This window comes from Manacus candei, unplaced genomic scaffold (genome assembly GCF_025592945.1).
Source record: "Manacus candei isolate 608988 ecotype Guabito, Panama unplaced genomic scaffold, ASM2559294v1 h1tg000092l, whole genome shotgun sequence".
Taxonomy (NCBI): Eukaryota; Metazoa; Chordata; class Aves; order Passeriformes; family Pipridae; genus Manacus; species Manacus candei.
Window position 1 is genome coordinate 771,657 of NW_026138140.1, and position 24,177 is coordinate 795,833.

The 24,177-nt window shown below is 42.8% G+C and overlaps 1 protein-coding gene across 2 annotated transcripts in view; it reads right to left on the minus strand.

Moving 5' to 3' along the window:
• MAML3 (mastermind like transcriptional coactivator 3) overlaps positions 1-24,177 on the minus strand; it is a 239,200-nt gene that overhangs the window by 75,597 nt on the left and 139,426 nt on the right. For both annotated transcript variants that reach the window (XM_051768038.1, XM_051768037.1), the window contains exon 2: positions 10,416-11,909. In XM_051768038.1, the coding sequence (XP_051623998.1) occupies positions 10,416-11,909 (1,494 nt within the window). The remainder of the gene's footprint in view (positions 1-10,415; positions 11,910-24,177) is intronic.

The window sequence follows — 24,177 nt, forward strand, 5'->3', positions numbered from 1 at the left end:
GAAGTGGAAGGCACACCTCTATGTTGAGCTGGAACATCCTAGCCATCCAGGGAGCATAGAATGATCATCAGAGAGCACACTTTTGTACTGACAGAAGTTAGGCAGAGGCACAGAAAGCAGAAGATGAGCTCAAGGCTTAGAACACATGCTGACACTGGTCCTGGCATTGCAGTGTTGCTCTTGGATCGGGTGGCCAAGCCCTTTGCTGATGGCTCAGAAGCAGGCTCTAAGTCACACTGCTTTAGAGAAGGGACAGAAAAGCTCCTGGTAATATATGTCCAAAAAGCTATATTAGCCACAAAGGAATATGTACACACAAGTTTAAAAAGGGCTGTTGGGCTCCACACCTAACTTCACAAAACACAGTGATGTTGTCAGCTCACAAGTTCAGAACACTCCTGAGCTACAGCCATGAACTACAGTAAACAAAGTTGAGTGCAAATGAGCCCCTAAAAATGGGACTATTACTTTTCCTCTGAAAATATGAGCCTTACTTTGTCTAAGTTCCTATTTGGAACATCAGTCAGTACTTAATGATGTTCTCCTCAAGGAAAAGAGCTGAGCTGTATTCATGCTCTTGGGATAAACAAGCAGCCTCTTTCAGTGCCACCGAAATGCTGGGGGGAGGGGAGTAGAGGGAAAACATTTAAAGAACACAGGGATTACAAAAGAGCAGGGGATTTTCTCTTTCTGGCAGTGCTCAGTCTCACACAAGATGTCTATATACTTCAGTTTCTCTCTGCGTCCTTCTTTCTCTTCTGCCATTTCTTGCACCTTCCAGAGTAGCACAGACGTGGACAACTCCAGTTGTGGCTTTTCTGATTTTATTGAGCTCTTCATGGTGCTACCCAAAAGGAAGCTATCACTGTGTGTAACCTTTACTTAGCTTCAAGACCTCTTAGGTGGGCACTACCTTTTCTGACATGTGGCTCCAACACCCTGCATAAAGCCCCACCACAGCAGAAATACTAAGATTTTCTTCCCTTGTAACTTTTTTTTTTTTAATCAGCTTGATCAGATGTACAGGACTGCCTCCAGGAGCAGCTGGAAAGGACTGCCATGTATTCTCCCACTTGCAAAGGAACTAATTTCCGCATTACTGGTAACTGGTGGTGGGTACAGTGAGATGGGAACCCAGCAGTTTGCCCGGGTTGGCTCTCTACCTGCACTAAAGCTCAGCCTTGGAAACGTGGCAGCCCTTCTGGCCTGCCCCCGCCAAAAGCCAGTGCCATTCCCATCTAGCCTGCAAACAGGAAAGAGGAGATGGTGCAGAAGACAGTGAAAGAGGATGCATACAGCATGGGGAGTCAGCAAACAACCCTCTGTGGGAAGGAGGACTCCATGCTGACTTTTCATAATTTACCCTCCTGATGGTGTCTCTTCTTCTGTTTACCTGAGTACTGAACTATGGGCAGGGAAGGAGTCACCTACCCGGCACAGAAAAAAAAAATAAAAAAGAAGATTGAGGAAAAATAAAGGGAAGAACAGGATGGAGCTTACTTTTAAGATAATCACAATCTATTACTAGTTCAAAATAGTATTTTTAATTAGAGGATACCCTATAACCTTTACCCTTATTGACTGATTATTTGATAGGCAGTTTTCTGCTGCAAGCTCCTTAACAGAGAGAAATCAAAGCAGACGGAGAACGCAGGGAAAGGAAAGGGGGTCCATGGCAGAGCAGGCTGGGTGATCACCGTGGAGCAGAAACTGCACGAAACCTACTTAACTGAGTTAAACAGCAAAGATATTCCATCCTTCCCACAGTAAAGGGAGCACAGGGGGAGGGTGCTGCTTCTTTGAGAATAATTCTTGTTGCCAGAATATTTCTATATGTAAAATGAAACTCTTCCTGAAATACTGCTGAAAAAAAAAAACCTCACAGGTTTGCTTGGAATTAAATCTCAGCTTCTATAAGCCCCTGCTTTGGTAGGGAGGTTGAAAAAGTGATGGAAAGAGTTAATTTTTAATCCATCTCCTGTTCTCTTTACAAAGGGTGGAAAAGACAATGAGACTACTCTTAAACTGGAGAATAAACTCCCTGACTACCCAGAAGAGGCTTTCCTAGCAAAGGGATTTGCTAACAGTTTGTTCCCTGCAGAACAGAATAGTCAAAAGGCAATTTTAAATCTAACGTCTGTGGCAATACATGAAATGACACTGAGGCTTAGAAATGCTGCTGAGGTTGGAAATGCAACCTGAAAGGAGGCAGTTTGGTTCATCTCTTACAATCAGCACAGTGAGCAGTAAGGGTCCAACTCTCAATAATCAAAAGTGCATTGCTATATGCCTGATGAAGACTAATCATTTATTTATATTTGGATCTTTAAAAATTATAAGGAAAACCCCCCACTTTAAATGGTTATTCTGTGGAAATGTGGTAGATCTGTGCTCGGATCCAAATCACATAGTAAGCACAAGCAGAATGCTGCTGTGAAAAGCCCCCTCCTTGCTCACAGCAGATGTGCACAACACCTATCTGCTGGTTCTTACTGTCAGCTGACTCAGAGGGTATCCTCTGCAGAACTACCTGTGCCACGGGAACTGGGTGGATGGCTGCAAAGCCTTCCCCAGCCTTTCTAGCCAAGCCTCTTCTCTTCCAAAATTAGTTTCAAGGCTTGCTTGACTCCCATTACTGGCAAAGGAAAGCTGACTACCAACCTCAGTGTGGTCAGCATGAGATCTGGAAGAGAAGGAAGAAGAGATCTTCCTTGTGCCTCTGAAAGACAGATGAAGTAGAGATCTCCCTGGCCCTGGATCTGTACTGTTAAATCTGGTCAGGAGCTCCTGCTGATTTTATCACTGCTGTGAACAGCAAAGTGTAGTAAATCCACCGCACACACAACCTCCTTGTTGGTGGCAAATGAAGGAATTTTGATATACATTGAGCTATTACTTCACCTGTGTATTCAGTACAGATAGTAATTTGGGAACAGTGTCATTTGTTTTTCTGATGTGTCTGTTCTAAAAGGACTATGTGACATCTTAGAAATACAAGCACAACCAAAGAGAAGCTTCCAAGTAAGAGGTTTGGAGTTGCACCATAACCCTAATGGTGCAGCTGGGTGCCATAAGAACAGAATGAGACTGAAATGGGGTAAGGAAAATCCCAGTATTACACCAATTTGTTATGCCATTGTAAGATTTATAATTTTACATGTTTTCCCTTCACTTTCATATTCTAGAGTCGACGGGGTAAGAGAGAATCAAAGCCTTACTTTAAAAAGCAAACTCCTGTCCCAGATGGATAAAGAATAGCTGGAAACCAAGAATCTAGCAGTTCAGAAAACAGGAAGATAACTACCAGCACGGCCCCCAACATGTATTAATTTTATGAGCTCATGATTTCAAAGCAATTTTAGAATTTCTGAGTTTTTCCGACCACCAGTGTTATGGGGCATGAGTTGACATTTAAGACATTCAGACTTATATATTCATGAATTTAAACATAGGAATATAGATTCCAGTAAAGTTAAGGTCAGATTAATATTTTTGATATGCTGAGAAGCAAACTGGCAAACTTGGGAATTATGGAAGGAAAATGAATATAGGGGCAAGAAGTACTCCAAATGTCTACACTCCAGAAAAAGGTAAAGTTAAGGACAGTCATGGACTTGAAGAATTTACACAGGGAAACATTTAAAACTCTCAACTATTATCTAAGTACAAGCTATGATTTAAACTGCATCATGGCTGGACCATGCAAGATCACAGATTGGAGAGAAAGAGATCAGACCAAGTCACACCAAAATTCTCAGATAAGCACCCTGCAAGATCTGGCATCCAGTAGTGAGGCACTAGAGGGTAAATAGGCAAAGTGCTCCCGAGGATGGGAACCTTACTCTTTGTCTCTGGATTAAGTCTTCTATCAAAATAAAAATGGAGGATAACAGTGTCCAGCTCACAAGCTGAACTCACTGTCTACATCAAAATACGACAGGTACTAGTTTGCAATAAACACTTTTCCAGATCCACAAAGCGTAGAGGTGTCAGTGGGTGACTGGGTTTGTCCTGTAGCTTTCCCACAGTGAATATGCTGATTCAGGGGGGTGACCACCCGGGTGGAGGAAGTAGGACAGAAAGGAGGACTTTTGATTTTCCAGGGAACATTAGAACACTGTTATAAGAAGAAAAGGCTATGTGGATCTTTCAGTCACTGTCTAGTGCTGAAAGCATCAGCCTTTTTGTGCTAAATTGGTTATGCTGATGCTCAGAGGGCAGCACACCAGCCCACGGAAGTGCACAGCATTGGGGAGAGCATGGTGGGAACATCCCAGTATGTTCAGCAATGCTGTCGTCAGCTTACCCAGCCACTGAAGTGGGTGGAAGGAACACAGCTTTACACCATCTGTATATTAATGGTAGGAGCATATACAATGAACATGAAGAGTTAGAAAGGCTCTTGGACAATAAGAAATGGGTTATGGTTGGTATTGCTGAAAGTAGGCTGGAATGGGTCACGAGACTGGAAAGATACCCCTGAAAAACCCCACACCAGGAAAGGGTAGCACTTTATACAAAAATACGCTGCTACTGGCCATAGGCATTTCAAAATCACAGTGCATCACAACTGGAGTCATAACAAATAAAACTGAAGGAGAGTTGATTGGCACACATTGAATTATCAAACTATCGGGCCTCACTAAATAACAGGACAAACTGCTCTTTGTGTAGCAATTGAGATGATGTAGGAAGGAAAAGTGTTTAAAAAAAAAGTAAAATAGGGGACATCTAGTATACACTTTGTGCAGTCAGTAATACAAATTATCTGCTTTTAAAAGTAATGTAGTGCATTTTCTTTACAGAAGCGAATAACTCACCCTATGGGTCTTTGAGAAACTAGAAAAGAAGAAAATCACACAATGTATTCTAATGAATCTTGAACAAGTGCAGAAGTTTCTATGAACCAAAGATTTACCACTACAACAGTGTTATTTAAAGAGGAAAAGACCCATTATTCTGACATAGTCTCCAGCAAAACAATGGAACAACTAGTTTCAGCTCTGATGACTCAGAGGATGTAACAGGGAATACTGGTCAGCACACTTTCAGGAAAGCAGACTTCACCAAAGACATCTGTGCATGGTTTCCATAGAATCATAGAGTCATTTAGACTGGAAAATATCTCCAAGAGCCTATAATCCAACACTGCTGAGTACACTGTTAAACCATGTCCCTAAGTGCCACATCTAAACATCTTTTAAAATACCACCAGGGGTGGTGAATCAATCACTTCCCTGGCAGCCTATTCCTGTTTCCTTATGATAGGATGATTAGTTTGGTTGGGGCATGGGAGCAGTGCTCTTATACTTCAATTTTGCAAGGTTTAGACTAGAGAAAAAAATTGGTATTGAAGAAAAACCTTACCATATGAAATGAACAAAGTTTGTATTAGATTAATAAGTACAGAACCACAGGTCACAAAATGAGGAAATACCAACAAAATTGTTTTTAAGATTAAGCCATGGATTTGGATTTAGGATTATGCCATGGAGATCTGACCTTAGCCCAGTGCTGTCCAACATTTGTTTCTAGTGATTTATGCTAACATGGCCTCTTCTCAACACAATGGGCAGATGATAGCAGGAATGGTAAGAAGGCCAGGCTACTGTTTACAGATTGCCTGGTGAGATGGTCAGAATCCATCTGAACACATTCTGTTAACCTGCTTGTCCTTAAAAGTCTATGGGAGACTGATTTCCAGGGAGCAAATTTTGATGTTTGTAAAAGGAAGGCACTACATCTTGTGGAAAACAGTGTCTACAAGTCAAACATAGAACAGACAGGTGTCCTCTACAGCTCTGTGGGCTGTTCAGCAAGTGATCCTCACTATCTCTGTCATTATTTCCGTTCCAGCCTGTCTCCCCTAAAATCTGGTAAGACAATTGTGACTCTGCCACACTTTCATGCAGTGAATACAAATCTGTAGCCTTTCTTCTTTACTTTCAGGTAGGCTTTTAAAAAAGGCCAAATCGCAGAACATCAATGATCTCTTTTTCTCACTATCCCAAAGATAACCTTCAAAAAAAGTGTAAAATCTCTTTTACAGTTCCAGAGACAGACACACCTTTTCACTTTGAAAAGACAATGACGATTATGTTTAAAAAATGTTTTCTGGACACAGATCTCCCTTTATCTTTGTCAAGCAAAACCAGACTGAGCAGATGACGCACCTTGAATTTGTAAGATTAAAACAAAAGACAGGAAAAAAAAAGTGAAGATATTCTTGCAGGATGGTATCATTTCTCCCCTTCATTCACATCCCTTCGATTTCAAACAACATAACTAGTGGTTTCAGTAGGAACTATAATTGCAGCATCCTCACAGTCCCATGCAGGCAAAGAGTTTTATTTTCTTACACCCACAGAGAATTCTGTTTTGTTTTGAACTCTAATTACTCGCACACTTGGCTCCAAACATCAAATTCTGTCTCAGCCATTCAATATCTATTCCATTGGGCCGCTTTTTTTCTCTTACCATTATGCATGCATATTGAACAGCTGGAACCTAGAAAAGGTACAATTAATCTGAAATTTCCCAAAGAATATGTTTTCACTTTTCCTCAATTTGAAATTACTCTTTGGTTTAAAGAAAGAAGGAAAGGAGTGCATCCCATAAAACCTTACATACACCTCAAAAACTGAATAGAACATTTTAGGTTAAAGAGCGCTCTAATTTTTGAGAGAAGGAGCTTGGTTCAGGCCTGCTTGCTTTAATTTCTTAAATCACATAATGAAGTCCTTGTTGCATCTTGGTGCATGAGAACTAGAAGAGCAGAGGACCTCTATCCCTCAAATACCTAACAAGTTACCAGCCCCGTGAAAATCTACTTGCTGTTTTAGCCTGTAAGCCACAGCTAAGCAAGAATGAAAGAAACACCCAGAAAAAGCAAGAGGCTAAAGGGCAACACCTGCAACAAAGTCCCAGACTAACAACTGGGTTTAGGGCAGATCAGGGTATTGGGACAAGGCAAAGAGCAGGGATTTCTAAATACAAGCCTGACCAAGTGGAAAACAGTCAGGCATGAGGGAACACTCACAGAGCCTTGCTGAAGGTAGATGGGTCAGGATCTACCATGGCTTTTGATGGATATAGATGGGTCTGGATCTGACCACAGTTTTAATACTCAGTTCACAAAAAACCATCAGAATTACCTTGAACTGCCACCCCTGGAAAAATCCCCGATGCAAAAATCCAAACCAGTATCTGCTTTGTGGAAAAATACCCCATCCTGTGCTCACTGAAGAGAAACAAGCTATAGAATAAGACATAGGACATAATGGTTCAGGGTATATGGATCGTTCAGCAATAGCTGTTGAGGGCTACAATTGCAGTGCCAGTACCAGCCCTGGATCTACGCAAAGAACTAACACATCTGACAGGAAGAGTTTCAACACCGACAGTGCAGAGAGCCTTTAGAGAAATCCTACTTCTGTTGGATACTAGTTCTGCTGGCTAAGCTGCTAATTTAGCACTCTGCCTGTCCAACCACTCACGGATATATTGAGCTGAAAGGCTTCCTCTCTCGCTGCTCACCTCTCTTCACAGGAGTATGCAGTGATGCTCAGCATGCCCAAGACACAAGCCCAGAGCACCAGCACTGGCACTTTAATAGGACAGTCACGGACAGCTGACCTCCACAGAGCATTTGCAAGGTCCCAGCTGGACTGAAAAAGTGGTGTGTCTGGCTAAAACACACTCAACAACTGAAGCAATGAGTTCACGTAAAAATGCTGCCTATTACAACCTCAGGCACAAACGGGAATGGGTTTAATTAGTGTCTGTCCACGTGCATGAAGCTAAGCTATATCTAAATTTTACAGCAGTACACTGAAAATAAGACAAGGTGTTTGCGTACGCATCTGATGTTCCCTAAATCAGCTTTTGGTTCTCAAATATGCCCTTGTAAGAACAACTTGACAGAAATATATGGTCACTGTTAACCATGAGATGCAATAGGTAGATTCTTTTTTCCCCCTCACATGTCATTTGTTAAATCAGCATGATAGTTTAACACACACTTTTACAATCCCATATCAAAACCCAAAACTAAAATGAAAGTAGAAACTATAAACTGTCAGAAAGATACATTCACTTTACATTCAGAAATGTTTTTCAAAATAAAGAGTGAAATCTCCTTATTTTTCATACGTGACCATCAGCATCCTGCAGTAAGCAATAGAATCAGATAATCTGCATCAGTCTGGGTTTAACTCAACAATATCAACATAACATTTTTACCACTTTTGCAAAAACAATCTGTTCCATCAAACACATCTTACAATAATAAGCTTTCCAATTTTCCAGAGAAAAATGCTTTTCAGGGAATCAGAGAGCGAAAGAAGGAAGAAATACATTATGGTTAGAAATCTATTATTTCAACCTTCCTCAGCAAACAAAATCCTTTCAGTGTAGGCAAGTGGGTTCCACAAGTAGCAAAGGAACCTTTCTACGCCTACACAAAAGGAAGAAGTCCCTCATCTCGACTGGATCAATAAATGTGAATTGCACATAATATATAATGAAGTACGGCTCTGCCTTAAGTTTCTTCTTTATATGACACAGAAATGACTTAATATCTGGACTTTTTTATGGAAGAATGTCTAGTTGTATCCAAATACCTAGTTTTTCCTACATTAAAAAAAAAGGAACTGAGTGAGATTAGATATATGAAACCTTGGCTTCCCATTCATACTGGGAATTACAGTGAGATATTAACATGAATTTCTCAACTTATGAAATGGAGGAGATGCCATTAACTCTTTCACACAGACAGTTCACCCTGTCAACTGTTTGCTGGGTCTTTGAGTTCAACAGATTTAAGAAAAACAAAAGAAAAAGATGATAAAGCACTAGGCACTGTGACAAAACATCCTCTGCCTCTCTATTGCAACCTGACAAATCTGTAACTCTGATTACAGTCTGAGTTCCATGTCATTATTGCAGTATTTCTCTAGATAAGCCTTTCCAAAAAGAAGAGGTTTTAGACCAGCTATGTCTAATGCAATAGGCAAGCAGAATTAATATAAGGAGCTGTCACCACACACCCTGAACCAAAAACAGGAGGCAGATGAACATTTCTTTTTGTTTTGCAATTAATTTAAAATAATAGGTGATGGGCTCTGATCTGGTAAAGCTCCTACTCGTCCTTGTTGGTAGATCCCCAAACTCCACAAGCTGAAGCACTGACAAATTTTGCTGTATTTCTACATGCATTACAGTGTGAATCACAGTTAGACCATGCTCAGAAAGAAATGTTCCTTGTAGGGGGTGTGGAAACAGATAATTTGGTGAAAAGCTGTTATGCTAAGACCATCAACCAATAATTTTATTAGTGTACTATTATATCAGAATTCCTGACATGTTTAGGTGGCACATAACTTCTGTGAAGGCATCACCTATTTGAGGAATTGATTGTTAAGTTTAATTAATTAGAAAACTCTCAAAACAACATTCAGAAAATTTATTCTTGATCCTTTCTATGACACCAGTGGGCAGATCTCTACAGGGGCTGTGCAACTAAGAATACCCAGCTGACCCAGGAGATGACAGGGCATTACTATAACCATTATTCAAACTGGTTATTAGCTCATTACAAAGCGTTCCCCAAACCTGGCAACTGCTGCTCCAGAGGTTAAGCATGGAATACATGTGAGACAGTGATGCCAAGCCACTCAGGCCAATATGGCTTTAGCCTCTTGCTTAAAGACTCACAAACAATGAAAGGATTCACAACAATAAAATACTTGATGTTGCTAAAGACAGCTTGAAAGTGCCAGAACAAACCACCTCATCTCATCATGTTTGGAGCACCACTAAAAGGATTCAGTTGTGCTTATTTCTTCCAGTGGAAACCAAAGGCACTCAGCACCCAAAATGTCCTTCTTTTGTTCCTGGAGCCAAAATGCCAGATACGCTGTTTAAAGCTGGCTTCATCTCTACCCCAAGAAGAAGGGGCCTGCTGGTCTGTCTTTTTGTTACAAAGCTAACTACACTGTGGAAACTAAGCCATGCACTGGTGTGGGATCCACAACCACCAAATCTTACATTATGGAAAAAGTGAAACAAACACTCCAAGAAGGAGTGACTTCTGACTCAAAACTTCCCAGAGTGGCCCTAAGCACTCATCAGCAGAAACACAGGGAAAGAGTGCTAGTTCAGAAAAAAAAAAAAAAAACAACCAAAAAAACCTCAGTGAATTAACAACAGGTCCAAACCATAATGCAACATCATTTCAGTTGTTTCTTAATATGATCAAGCTCCAATACCACATGAAAAGTCCGAGAAGCATCTGCAATGACATTCCATATTCTCCAGAAAAAAGAGGAGGAGGGTGGAGGAGACTGCACAAAGAGACACTAAGCCTTTGTATCAGCCTCTTTTTGGTTGCCCATGCACCGTGCACTCACGCTTACCTGTCCAAGGGCAGGAAGTGCTGCATATGCCATGGGCTGATTCATCATTCCTTTCTGCTTCATGATGAGCATGCGTTTCTGTTCCTCGCTCAGGTGCGCCATCTGAGCCTGCATCTGGGGCTGCTGGGACTGCTGCTGCTGGATGTACGGCATCATGGCATTCTTGCTGGGATTTGCCATCGGTGGGGTCATCCTCTGACTCAGCTCAGCATTGAAATGGGTCAGAGGTTTGGTGTTGCCATAAGAAAGCATATTGGGCTGCTTGCTCAAGGAGTTTGTGACCAGGTTATTTGGCTGCTGACTGATCATGTTCATGTGATTTTGAGGGAGGTAGTTATTAATTGTGGTCTTCTGGGGATTGTTTGCCATAGGAGGCACTATTGGGTTTTGGTTGTTAAAGGCTTGAGGATACATCATTGGACTATTTGGTTTGTCTGCACTGAAGGGTCCTCCGTAGGGACTAGATGGAGGGCCCACAGGTGACCAGCTTGAGGGCTGATTTGGATGCTGCTGCTGCTGCTGCTTCTGCTGCATGAGCTTGGCTCTTTGCTGCTGCTGGGCTGCCATCTGCTTGAGCTGCTCAGCTGGAGACAAGTCAGCGCTCGGCATGTTCACCGGCCCAGGCCCCGGTCCCGCCACGGTGGCTGCTGCCGGGTTCATAAGGTAGCCATTTCCAGAGCGCGCCTGCGTCTGGCCGGGGGTGTGGGCCTGGCTGGGAGTCTGAGGTGACTGAACAACACAGTTTGCTGGTGAGCCGGCAGGGACTGAGGCTGGTGGGGCGCTGGACACAGAAGTTATGCTGGAGGCTGTGGAGACGTTGGAAAATGGAGGACCGGACGAAGACGGCCTCACCTGGGGAGACCCTAGTGGAACATGAGCAAATGGAGAATGAGATGGGTCGCTTTTCACGCTTGAGCTCTCTTGAGTCTCTGTGGCAGGCCTGGGAAATTCTGGCTCCTTCTTCTCTTCGAAGTCTTCATTGAACAGATCTTGTATATCATCCTCTGGAACCGTGTTTGCCAGTTCATCTATTAGTTCCTGCCACTCCTGGTCGTTCAGGTTAATGTCTGAGAAGAGCTTGTTCTGATTCGAAAGAGACGTTTCAGAAGTGTCTATGCAGTTGGAGTCATCCAAAGGCTCTTGCTTTAGCTCCTTGTTCTGCAGGATGTTAAAACTATCATCTAGCTCACTGCAGCCATTAACAGGGAGCTTTATCTCGGAAAGCCCACCATTTTCACCCAAGTCTTCTAGACCACTACTGTGAGTTCCGCTGTTCTGCAGGGGCAGGGGAGCTTTCATGTCAAGCTGGTGAAGAGGAGAAACAGCGGGCAAAGGCAAATTATTGGGCAGGCTGTTGATTGCCTCAATGCCTGGCACGTCCTTCCTTGTCCGCTTGCTGGTTGGAGAAAAGCTCCCATCGCAAACTCCATTCTGCTGTTCTCCATTGAGAGGTGAACGAGTGCCTTCTAACTTCCTTTTGACTGTCTCTTGAAGCTTAAAGGAAAACAAGAAGAAAGAAAAAAATTAACCATTTGCAGATGCAAAAAAAAGTGCTCACAAGTGCTGTGACATACTCCTCATCAAGCCTACCAGTGACAATAAGTTTTAAAAGCTCTGTTTGGGAAATTTCTTTGATTTCATTCTTATGCCTTAATCAATTTGAAAAGACAAAAAAAAAGAAACAGCCAAACACCTCCATACCCCTCACTCCCCCCCCAACCTTCCCTTGAATAGGAGAGCAGAATTGTAAAAAATGTCTGTGCTTTCTAAGCTACCAGAATTTTAGGGAGCATGTTGGCTAATTCAACTTTTTGGTGCCTAACAGTGATGAGATTTATGCAGTGCCTAACAAAGAGAGGAATCTCATATTGGACCAAAAAAAAAAAGGGAATCACTAAAATTTACAATTTACTCTGAAATTTTTTTGGTGGAAGTTTCTGGAAGCTTCTTGAGAAATACCTGCAATACAATTGATTTACTACTTGTAATGTGTTGTTGACACTAAATTTCTTTTAAAAAGTTCATTATCATAGTTTCATTTGATTAGCCCACTGTTCTTGGCTACAAAACATATTGAGAATCAGTTTTAAGGGAGGAAAAAATATATCCACCCTAGAAAATAGAAAGCATTTTGCATGATGTTAACTCCATCAAATAATGAAGAAAAGGAAATTAGCTGTGTGTTAGGAGCTAACGTGAAACACAAATAGCTAACAGAAATGATAGCAAGACAAGTCTCTAGGACAGCAAATAAATTAGAATACAAGAATTTTATAAAAAAAATTAGTGTATTAACGTAAGCTTTAATTCAGGTTAAAAGAAGCATGGCAAAGAACTGTAACAAGCTACAGTCCTCTCCTATCACACCAAAGTTAAGTCCTTCACTTACGTACCAGGCTAAAAAAAGCATCCCTCTTCAGTTAAGGCAAAAAACAATAGTGGGGAGGGGAGGAAGCAAAGAGGTCACAGCTCTAGCAAACGCCTTCAGAACACACTCGCATCCTTGATACCAGAACAATAGAATACAACAAACTGAAAGATTTTATCAAATTTTAAAGTATTTTTACTGGTATGAAAGTCCCAGACATGTAGCTCCCACCCCTTCCCTAACCTAGAAGTCCTCAACCTTCTTTCTTCTCACAATCCAGATCCCATTTATTTCTCCCATCCCAAGAGGGCTGGTTCGCCTTTCATCCTATGTGTAAGACAGGCGAGGAAATCCATATCTCGTCCTGGTTTTGGAGGGAGGGGTTCTGAGAAGGCTGTGCCCTTCTCTCTCCCTTCAGGCCCGTGTGCCTCCTTTCAGCACCCAATGCAGAGGGAGATGGCTGACTCACATGTTGCTGCAGCTACAGCTGAACCCGTATGGGACACCAAGCTACTGATGTAGCTGCTCCTCTGCAGAGATATGGTCTTTACAACAAAGCAGAAAGGCAAGTCTATGAGTCTAAGCAGACCGTCAATTCCTTGACTGGTACTGGAGCAGAAGAGCTTTACCCCGAATCTCTCCCCACCCCTGGTTTCTGGGGGTACAGAAACAGCACGGCTAGTGGTTTGCACCAAGAAGTTCCTCTCCCCTGTGCTGTGGGCTGTGATGGGGAACAAGCCTGCAGCAATGTGGGGGTCAGGAAGGCTGTGAGCTTGTTTTGGGCCTGCCCTGTGTGAAGTCCCCACCACTGGGCTCCCGCTCCTTTCCCAACCGCTGCCACTCGACCTCATGAGCTCCACAGATGCCTGGGAACGGGGTTCTGGGAGCAGATGCAGGCAGAAACACACACTTCACCAGCACTCTCTTTACTAAGGCCTGGCATAGTCAAATTTATCAGCCATAGTCTACAGGAACCCCCCAGGCTGCAGAACATGATGTCCTACAGCAGAGCTCATCTCCCTTTGCATGGCAGCAGAGAGCTCTATGAGCAAGAGGTGCTCGCCCAGGGTGGTAATTGCCTGAATATGGGCAAGTTAGCAGCCATATGGAAAGCAAGCCAACACCTAGGAATAGTGTGAAGGATCAAAATCAGATCCCACAAGGAGACTTACGATACAGCTCTCACCTCTGCTGCTTTCCTCCCCTAAAAACCTATGTTAGGCTGAACACCAGTGTATGGCATCACAGCTCCCTGCTGCTTTTTGAGCAGTGCAAGTGGCATGCCGGGGAACACTGCAGCTTAGTTTGTGTCACTGATCTTTTTATACAACCCTGGTTCAGACCCTGGAGATGAGGAGAGGACGAGACAGAATGGTACCACTTCACAAGGATGGCAGCACAGCTCCAGGGCAAGAAAAGAAAGAGCAGGAGCTGGCCTCAAGTGCAGGTGGTCAGTAACACAGCTGATACAGTGGGTTAAAACAGCATTTTTAAGTGTTGGCCCTAATGGGCTACTCACACAATTTACGGCTGAAATCACCCATGTGAGCTCCTAAGCCATCTCGCCACAAAGTCATTATCCCTGTTTGCCTTCCACATTGCAAAAACATTCATCAAATGGCAAGTGACTCAAGACCAAGTTCAATGGGCATGCACACACAAAAATAGGGTTTTTAGAAATATTCAAAATTTGTCATGGCCCTCTGCCCCGAGTTCATGTTGATCAAATGCTGAGCTAATGTAAGAACAGGACCTGGTGGCAGGCTTCTAGTCATGAAGTAAAGTTCATATAAGGAAAAGATGTGAAAAAAACTTGCCTTAATGACAAGGCAGGCATCAGTGAGAGTGATTATCTCCTGAGGAATACAAGTGAACTGGCTCCATACATTTTGCAACAGATTGAAGAAATCCTTCACAAAATATTGGTAAGAGTTATAGACTTTCACATGGTTTCACACTTTCGGGTTTCACATCCTTTACTAATTTATCCTGAATCCATCACCTTATTTATACATGAATGTTTACCAAAAGACTCAAAACTATCTAGTGGCAAATAACCAGCCCTAAAAATATCAGTTCCTAAAGTTTCATCATATGTTGGAACTTGGATATCCCCCTGTACAAATGTGCAGTGACTTTAGTGAAAGTAAAGGCAGGATCAGTATATAAATATTAACAATCATGTTATCATGCATTACAACAAAAAGCAGCTTGACATAGTAACTATTTTCCATCCAGTATGAAACACATAGAAGTGGTGCCTTGTTGCAAAAAATTAATAAATTAACTTAGACCTATTCTAAGTTTGTAGCTCTACATTATTTTCCTTCAGAGGTTTTAGGATTTGGGGGGTTAGGAGGCACTAATCTTTTAAATTTTTTTTGTTTGTTCATTGGAAAACTGTAGGTAGACAGAAACTTAGTATGAAAGGATTATTGGAAGACAATATGCTGGGTGCAACCTTTGCAGGTGGAGAAGCACCTTGGCTTCAGCATTTTGAGGAGGTTGGGAGCCATAACAATAGATGTATCTCCTCTTTTTGCGGTGCAACACATAAATATTTTTATCAAATTATTTCAATGCAAACATTTATTTTTGTATCTTGATTTAATTCCCAATCACCATGTTAACTCTTGAATGGTTTGAATATCATACACCATATACTGGTGAAGAGTTTGCCACCACCAGGACTCCACAGGTTCTTAGACTAAAACCCCAGCACTAGCCCTTCCCTCTATAAAAACAATCCCTGAAGTAAAATATTCTCTTGTAGAGTACTCTCTCTCCCCTTAGTACTAGTATATAGTTTGTGCATGTTTTACAGTATGCATCATGAAGATACTAGCAGGAGCTGAGAGTTTTATGTCTAGGAGCAGAAGACCGCTGACGCACAATATAAAAAGGAAAATATCAAAAGAACAGGAAAATATTAAAATAGAACCCCTTGCAGCTTCATAAGCCTTAAGCTTTATTTACAAAAAATACTTGGCTGATGGATCTCCATTTTACAGCACTTTTCTACCCCAAAGCAGAAGACAGTGAAGCAGGACTTGCTATTCTTTATATGCCTTTGGAGAAACTCCAGTTGCAGAGCAAAGAAAGGTCAAACTTTGGCAGGTTGACTTTTTAAATGACTCTGGATTGGAGGAGAGGCAGGGGGACAGAGGCTGTGCACGCAACCACGCAGACACGCGCGGACCTGAATGGTCTGATCCAACCCATCCCGAAATTCTCGGCAGAGCCGCTCGGACACGCCGTGACAGACTCAGCAGATAAACAAGAGTGTGTCGAGGCTGTCGGCGGGGCTCTCATCTGTAAGGGGAATCTGCTCCGCTTCATCTCACCAGCAGCAATTCATTTTTCAAAAGAAATGAGACAGAGGTACTGTTGTTATAGCAACAGCCGAGCCACTTGCCGGCCCATCCTCCACCGCTGAGCTGCCTTTGGTGGGCGGCTGTTCCAGTCATCCGTGGGGAGTGACTAGGGCTGTGGCAGCAGACTAGTCCTTTCATTGCTCCTTAAAGAAGAGGAAAAAAGAGGAAAGAGAAAAAAAAAGAGGGGGGAGGTGGGGAAGCCAAGAGGCTAAACTCCCTCTTTGCCGGCAGAGGCTGAGCACTATTCACAGGGTGTAACACAGGTCCACTTCTACTCAGTAAGCCCACAGATAAGGAGGCTTAGGGTCCCTTTTATGGATGCTTTTGTGTACCAGCCACATAGTGGACGTGTTGCCTCTGCCTTTCCTCTAACTAAGGCAGTTCCAGCCACTTCAGTACAAGGCAAGAGCAACAACTATGAGAGGTCTGGTGCGCTCATTCCCCAGCTCTACTGGAACATGCCCTGCTCTGCAGCTATCTTTGCTCCCCATGGGAAAATAGAGAAACTAGCCAAAGTTCAAAGTCCATCTTCCTCAGAGAATATGCATGTTTACAAACAACAAGGGTTATCATCTTCTCCACATGCTCTTCTGTGACCCTTTCTGTTAAAAATTGATCTTTTCCATTCTTCATGTCAAATCAGTGTAGCCCACTTGCTCAAATGGCTTTCCATGGCAATAATTCAGTCTTGGCCCTTTCTCCTGTGCTTTGACTCTCCCTTCCTCAAGTCTGTCTGGCTTAGCACTTCTTCTTCCAAATGTTCCTAAGCTCATCCCACCTTTCTTCTCCCTTCTGATCCCAGAGCTTCTCCAGACAGATCTTGATACCCCCCACCTCCAACAAGAGTGCTTTCCATGAGCTCTGCCAAATACCAGCACAATTCAGCAGTCTCCAGTTTGCACCCTGAAGACTGAGTCAAGTTTGCTCCTTAACTTCTCGTGCTGCACTCAAATCCTATCAACAATTTAGGAAGTGCCCAGGGGTGGCTGTGAAGTGTCACTAAGCAAGTGGATTTGACATGACAGCTCCTCTAAGCAAAGACATAATGACCATAACCACCATCTGAGATCAGTAAGGAATAATCAGCATTGCCATTTGCATGCCAGCAATTCATCTTCAACATTTGAAAGGATTCCTCGTTTCTTGCACATCTTTCCTTGCTGTATCATCTCCGAGACTGCCATTCAAAAGTCAATGCAAAAGAACACTATTGCCTGAGGTACAGCTACCTCTTGTCATCGGTGTTTGAAGTCCATCAGCTCCACAGAGGCCTCCTAATGACACTTGCTGCAAGTGTCCCACAGAGATGGTGGGAAGTGCAGGACAGCCTTTCAAAAACCCCATTGTGGTTGAACTCAGACAAGGGGCCAAGTGAAGTGGAGGTGGGTTACAATATCACCACTTCCAACAAATGAAAATATTTCATGCATCAAACCACTCCCCTACTACTTGAATTTCCTCGTGCTGCTGAAAGCACGGCACCAATGCCTGCTAACTCGCAGGATGAAGCCTGACGTAGCAAATTGATTTTGGAGCACAATTGCTCATTTAAAGCACATGCTGTGCTCTTCCATGCTGGGCCTGCCTGCCCAGCTCTTGCTGGCCAGGGCAATGTTTCAAATATGCAGGAAATTCACATTGAGAAATCTGTTTGAAGTTGGTAAAATCTCATCCTGCCAACCTAGCCAGTAACCTGTTCAACTCTGCAGGCTCACAGAGTAACCTCTGCCTCAGGAAAGGGGTCAAACCTTCACCTTTTACCCAAGCTGTTAAGGGAAACCTTGTCATCATCCTTGTTTTTGTCATCAGGTCATTAGAAGAATAAAATTACTCTGGGTAATAATAATATGATGACAAGGGCACCAGTTAAACCTGAAAGAGCTAACAGGAAGGAAAACAATCCATTTCCTTGCATTTTATCTGGGCTGGTCAGATGGGAAGGGTTGCTTTCACAAGCAGTGAGAGTAGAGTCCCAGGTGCCTGGATGAAAAGCCAGCAGTGCAGGACCCTCACCAGAGCTGCCAGCCCCAGCCAGCTGTCAGGCTCCCAGCCACCAGTGGGAACTGGATCACACAGGGAGATCAAGCGGAAAACCGGGAAGAAGTGTAACAAAAAAGGCTCTAGATGAGAGCAAAACAGCAAGAGCACAGGTGAAGTCAAATCAGGTAAATGCTGTGACTCCGCCTGCCCTCAGCCAGCCAGGTAAGGGATGCTGATGTGTGCTAAAGCAGCTCGAGAAAAGCTGAATGCAAAGACATCGCATGGCAAGTTGAACTGAACTTTAGAGCACCAATTATTTCATGGATGAAATCCTGTCATCACTGTCAAACAGGCTTCGTGCCCAAGTGTATGATCTACGTGGCTCCCTCCTTCTCAGATCCATCCAATTCAATCCCTCTTCAGACCGATAGGGTAAACACTGGCAAAGTGGCAACCTCATTACTTCGGGAGTGCCAGCACTCCTCTGTTTGTGCAAAAGTCTTAATGAAGGTGCTAAGAGCCTGAGAGCTGAACTACTGAGCTGGCAGTGCCTAGTCCTGCCTCTCACACCCAACAGCTGAGCTCTATGCTCTCTGCAAATGTCCTTGCAGACGGCAGGAGCTACATTTTGAAAGCGTGTTATGAAGATTTAGTCAGGCAGCCTCTAATTGACTTGTCTGGGAGTTGTGCTGATAAGTGTTCACCCTTTGAAAACCCTCCCAATCTGCTTTGTATCTGGACAGGAGGGAGGCTAATGATAGAAAGCAGACAGTGCAGATTATTAAACCTGTACCTCCTGAAAAACTCCTGCAAATCAGAAAAGAAATGCGGGAACCTTTCGAGTTTTAAACTAAGAAGCAGCAAAGCAACATACCCAGTGTTATTGTACATCCACCACAGCTACTCATTCACTACTCACTAGCTCTTTAAACTGCATATGTGACACTAGAAACGGTTTCCTGAGGAAAATCTTGTCCCAGTTCACCCTTGGATGGGCACAAGCCATAGCAGGCTAGTGAAGTGTGCTGGTGGCACCCTGCCTGCCTACCAGAGGGGTATTTGGGACAAGAGAGAGTTCTTGTGCTCTACAGAGGAGGAACAGCTCTCTGACACAGCCTCTGCTTTCCTCTGCTAGTTCTACAGTTACCGGTAGAATATGAGCTTTGTTTCTGACTTCAGACCTGACAGACTAAAACCTTGTCTAACTATTACAAGGAAAAAGCCCTTTTGATGCTTAGAGCAATCAAATTACCTTCCAGTTGCTCACTAAGTACTGCCATGGCACAATCTATATGCATAATACAATACTCCAGAATATTCTTGGAGAAACTCCAAAGAAGGAGCCAGAAAAGATGGTGAAGTGTGACAATACTCCCTCAGTGACACCACTGGTTTCCATGGACTTTGAGGTTCTATTCAACCTCTTTTATTCCCAAAGCCTGTCTAATTCATGATTCCTAGAAGAATGATAGCAAGCTGACAGAAAGCTGAACTCAGAAATGGCACGGCTGTCTCCCATTCACTTCACTGGTGTTAATTCCCAACACTCTCCATCTCATGGCAACATGGCTACTTATTCCACAGTTGCATCAAGCAGCATCTTCCAGTTCCTCAAATCAGCATGGGGTAAGTAATTTCAGGAATTCTTCTTCATTACTAAGTTCAAGTTCATGCTTTCTGAAGCAAAGTGTTTGATACAATCGGAAAAGGAAGGAAATGAGAGCCAGGTAGTCTATACACTGTCCCCGCTCAAGCCCACACATTTTAGTCAGCCTCTTGGGGTAACAACATAAATGAAACTTTCACTTGAAAATAATTTAAATATCAAATTAACAGATTTTCACAATTAACACATTAAAAAAAGAAAAAGTCTTGTGAATCTACATATAGCGTGCTGCAAACAAAATAGTGAATTTAGCCTACTCTTCCCCAGCTGTCTCTCCTGCCTGACTGGGCAGCTTGTCTGAGGACGTAGGTGATCTCAAGATTTCTTTGCAAAGACAAATACTTTTAAAGGAGTGTAGGTTATCTAAGTACAGGTTAAACAATTAACAGTACAGTGAGCATTGCAAAGGAGACACAAGCCTGGGAAGAAAGGGAGGGAAATGAATCCTTTGCATAGTAATGAATGAAAATACTCATATTTTTTCCAAGTTCTAATCCTCTTTATGCTACTGAGACATGTCTTTTGCGAAAAGAAAAAAAAACATGGGACAGATGAGTATGGAAGTAAATTTCTGCTAAGGTATAGACCATTTAAAAATAAATAATAAATGACTGAAAATTCTAAAACAGAAAATACGTCAGAGACATCCAAAAATGGCTTTTTCCTTCAGCCAAACAATTCCCTGATCAGCACAATCAGCTTGATCCATCTCTAGGAAAGAAGAGCAATGCAGGAACCACTTGTTTGCCGTGACTTTGCACATGTCTTTAAAAGAATGCATGCAGCACCAGTTTTGAAAGACACCTGGACAAACCCCACAGTCCAATTCTGAGAGGCACTGAAGCCCTCAGGTCACAGAACCACAGAATGGTCTCAGTTGGAAAGGACCTTAAAGATCATCCAGTTCCAAATCCCCCTGGCACGGGCAGGGATGCCACCCACTAGACCAGGGCCCCATTCAACCTGGCTTTGAACACTTCCAGAGATGGGTTCCGTTAAGTTCACTAGGAATTAGGGGCCCATTAATAAGATAATTTCTTCTGCACCAAAATTTCTTCAGAGATGGACACTACGTCTGATGGAACAACTCTTATTTACATTATTTTTTTGGCTTCAATACCAGTTATTGCCAACACTGGAAAAAAAAAAAAAAAGCCGGATCCTTGAAGACCTGTGAAGACTCAGGGAATCAAAGGATTCTACAGGATGCCCTAGACACGTTCTGAATTATTCTGAGCACAGTTTGAGAGCTATTTGCCATGGGTTAAAGGCCAGACAGCATTCAATAGCAGATTTGCCCTAAATATGGCCAAGTAAACCATACAAACTTAAGTTCTTTGTGGCCTCAGTACCTTCACCTCAAGTTGACCTCATGTTCCACAAAGGCACACAGCACAGCTAATGGAAAAGAACAATTCTGGTCTTCCAGATCCCTCAATTATTAGTGTCAGAGTCCCGAGCCTGGACCTGCTGTGTGGGGTGAATTGCAAATGTACTATTTAAGTCTTCTGATGAAGTGTAAAGAAAAAGACAGATTTTAGGCAAATGAAGGCCCCGATCCAGCACAATACTTAGCACATGCTTCACCTTGGGTGCCTCCAACTCAGGAGAAACCTCTTCCTCTCTCAGCTTGCTAGTCTGAATATACATACACATTGCAGGTGGTTTACATGTGTGCACTTGGCTTCACGTTTCCCCAAAGAGCAGATCCTAAAAAGGATGCACTTTGTTGCAATCTGGTGAATCTCTTCACTCCTTGCACGTATGTGGAGCACTCAGCAAAGACAGCAGCCATGGGAAACCTGCCCAAGTAATCATACAATTTATTCCAGGCTTTCATGCCCTTCCAGTGGACTGCCTGAACCATTCCTCTCAGTTTCCCAGTACCTTCCTCAACAGCGTGAATGCCCAGTTGCAGGTGCCCATGCTCAGTCTAAGCAAACTACACTGACAGGCAGGGAAGGGTACCCACCTCACCAGTGACCAGAGTCTTGTGAGTGGATGTCCCATTGCCTCCTCTGCCCTCCTAAAGCTGTTACATGGAGTTTACAGATACCTTATCACAGGTGGGAGTATCAATGAATGCTCTTCATTGAATGAATTACCGTTGAATACTTTTGGAAGTGTTAGCTACTATTAGGGGGAAATCACATCCCTACCTTCTTAAGCCATCTACTCATAAAGGTGCTCTGTTCTACTCAGGGCTTGCCTAAAGCAACACAGTGTCCCAGAGTACAGAGGCAGCATCCTGCCTGCAGGCAAATTCCCCAGGCTGCTGGCTTTGGGGGGTTCAACTCATTGTAGCAAGGGCAGGAAGTCTGCCAAAATCCCAGAGGCATATAAGGTTTGGAGATCTCTCCATACGAACCAAAAAGATGACCAGAAGAAAGGTGGGCAGTGTTCTGCCAAACAGCTCAAATTCCCAGTTAGTTGTGGCTGTGTGCCAGATTACTATCAGGCACTTTTATCTATTTGTGTATTTTGAAAACAGACCTCCGAGGGAAGGAACTGCAACTCATAATGCTAAAGATGTGCCCAGCATACACAACATGGGTTTTTTTACTCTTTTCCTTTTGCTGTCAAAAAATTTCTCTGCTTTTTCCAAATACGTGCACACATGCACAGGTAGTAACTGCCCATGATACTCACATGGGTTTTAATTCCAGCAATCTATGCATACTAAGCATGTATTAGCAGCTAATTAAAATTAAATTTAGACCTCAAGTCCCATTCACCACTGAGAGTGTGTGCCTTTAACAGTGTCAAATAAGCACAAGAAGACAAAAAAGCATTTGCTATTGTTAGATGCTGTAGGCAAGACCAAGCCACTGAGAACACCACAGCTCTTTCCTAAACCCCTTAAGGTATGAAGCACCAGACATCAGTTTCCTGTTAGATAAACTATAGAAATGCATTATTAGCCAGTGTGAATTCATATAACGGGCTTCCACTAATCTTATTTTCCTTTTTAAGACTTCTCATTCCTACCTTTTTCTCCTGTTGTAGGAGTGATGAGCCACCTAGTTCTAAGGCTTTTAATTTGTTAGTCTGAAGACAAAGTACTTTTGGGTTACTACCAGGATTACCAGGATTTTGGTCTCAGAGAAAAACATCGGTGGGCTGAATTTAAAAAGAAAAATAAAGTTAATTGTGTGTCAACTCCCCTCTCCCCCCCAATCCATCATTTAGCACTTAAATGCTGTCATTTAGATGCAAATATATATTAAATCTCTGAATTTCACTAAAGAAAACAGAGCAGGAAGCTGCCTAAAGCTTTATATGAAGTCAGTGGCAGGGATGGAATTGGACTCAAATCTCCCAAATCCTGTCCCCAGACAACAGGAATACAAAACATCTTCTACCTTCTCAGCTCAATAGGTGCGTTTGAGTCTCTTTTTTCTTACCCAGGAAAAAAGAAGAGGTGTGGAGGAGGAGATATGAACAGGATAGAAAGAGGCTGGGAACTCTATAGGCACTACAAGACAGTTGCAGGCAAGAACAAGTCAATTCATTCCAGCCTTAAGGATGCAGTTCATACTCCCTTACACCAGGCCAAGATAGGAATCATGCTCCAGAAGTGTGTTTTTCTTTTCACTGACTTGAAAAGGAGCCTTGGTAACAAGCTGAAAAAGAGGCATATCCATAGTCAGACGCCTCCATTTGGACCCTCCCCAAGCCACCAAAATTATTTGCCCAGTTACAATTAGGGCACTAATTACATGCTACTGCTGTTGACATGTGTGTTTAATAAAGATTTCTGTCTCTGTGGGTTGGGTCTTCCCCCCAGTTTCATTTCCAGAGGCTTCAGTTTTGTCACACTAAACTCTAAGAAAATAAGCTTGAAATCTTCATAGTTTGGCCTATAATTATGATATTACATTTGCTCTTGGAAAGAGTCTTACTTTCTTGCAGTGCCAAGGGAAAGAAGGTTGTGCAGCTCCGAGTTCTTGCTTAGTAACTAACTTACACTGGTCAATCATTTCTGGGCTATTTAGAAGAAGCAAAGATAAGGGAAGATCTAGCAGGAGGGACTGTGAGTTTAAATCACAGAAAAACCCTGATGGTCTAAGCAAAGTCTGTAGAGAGAGAAAAAAGTATTCTTAATTAGACACACACAGATAGCAGGGAATCATAGACAAGCTTTGGGGTAAGCAAGCACTTCTTCCTTCTTTAAAAACAGTTTAGTAACCTTAGTAACAACTTTAACAATGAGCAAACATGCTTAAGAAATGATGTAAAATCATGTAGATATCGGGCATATAGGATTGTGTGCAAATCTGCTGTGTGACAAAGCTTCCTACAGTACAAAAGTTGGTTTTTAAAGGAAATTACATGGGCAGCAGGTTGAGGTTTTTCCTGGGGGTATTTACAATA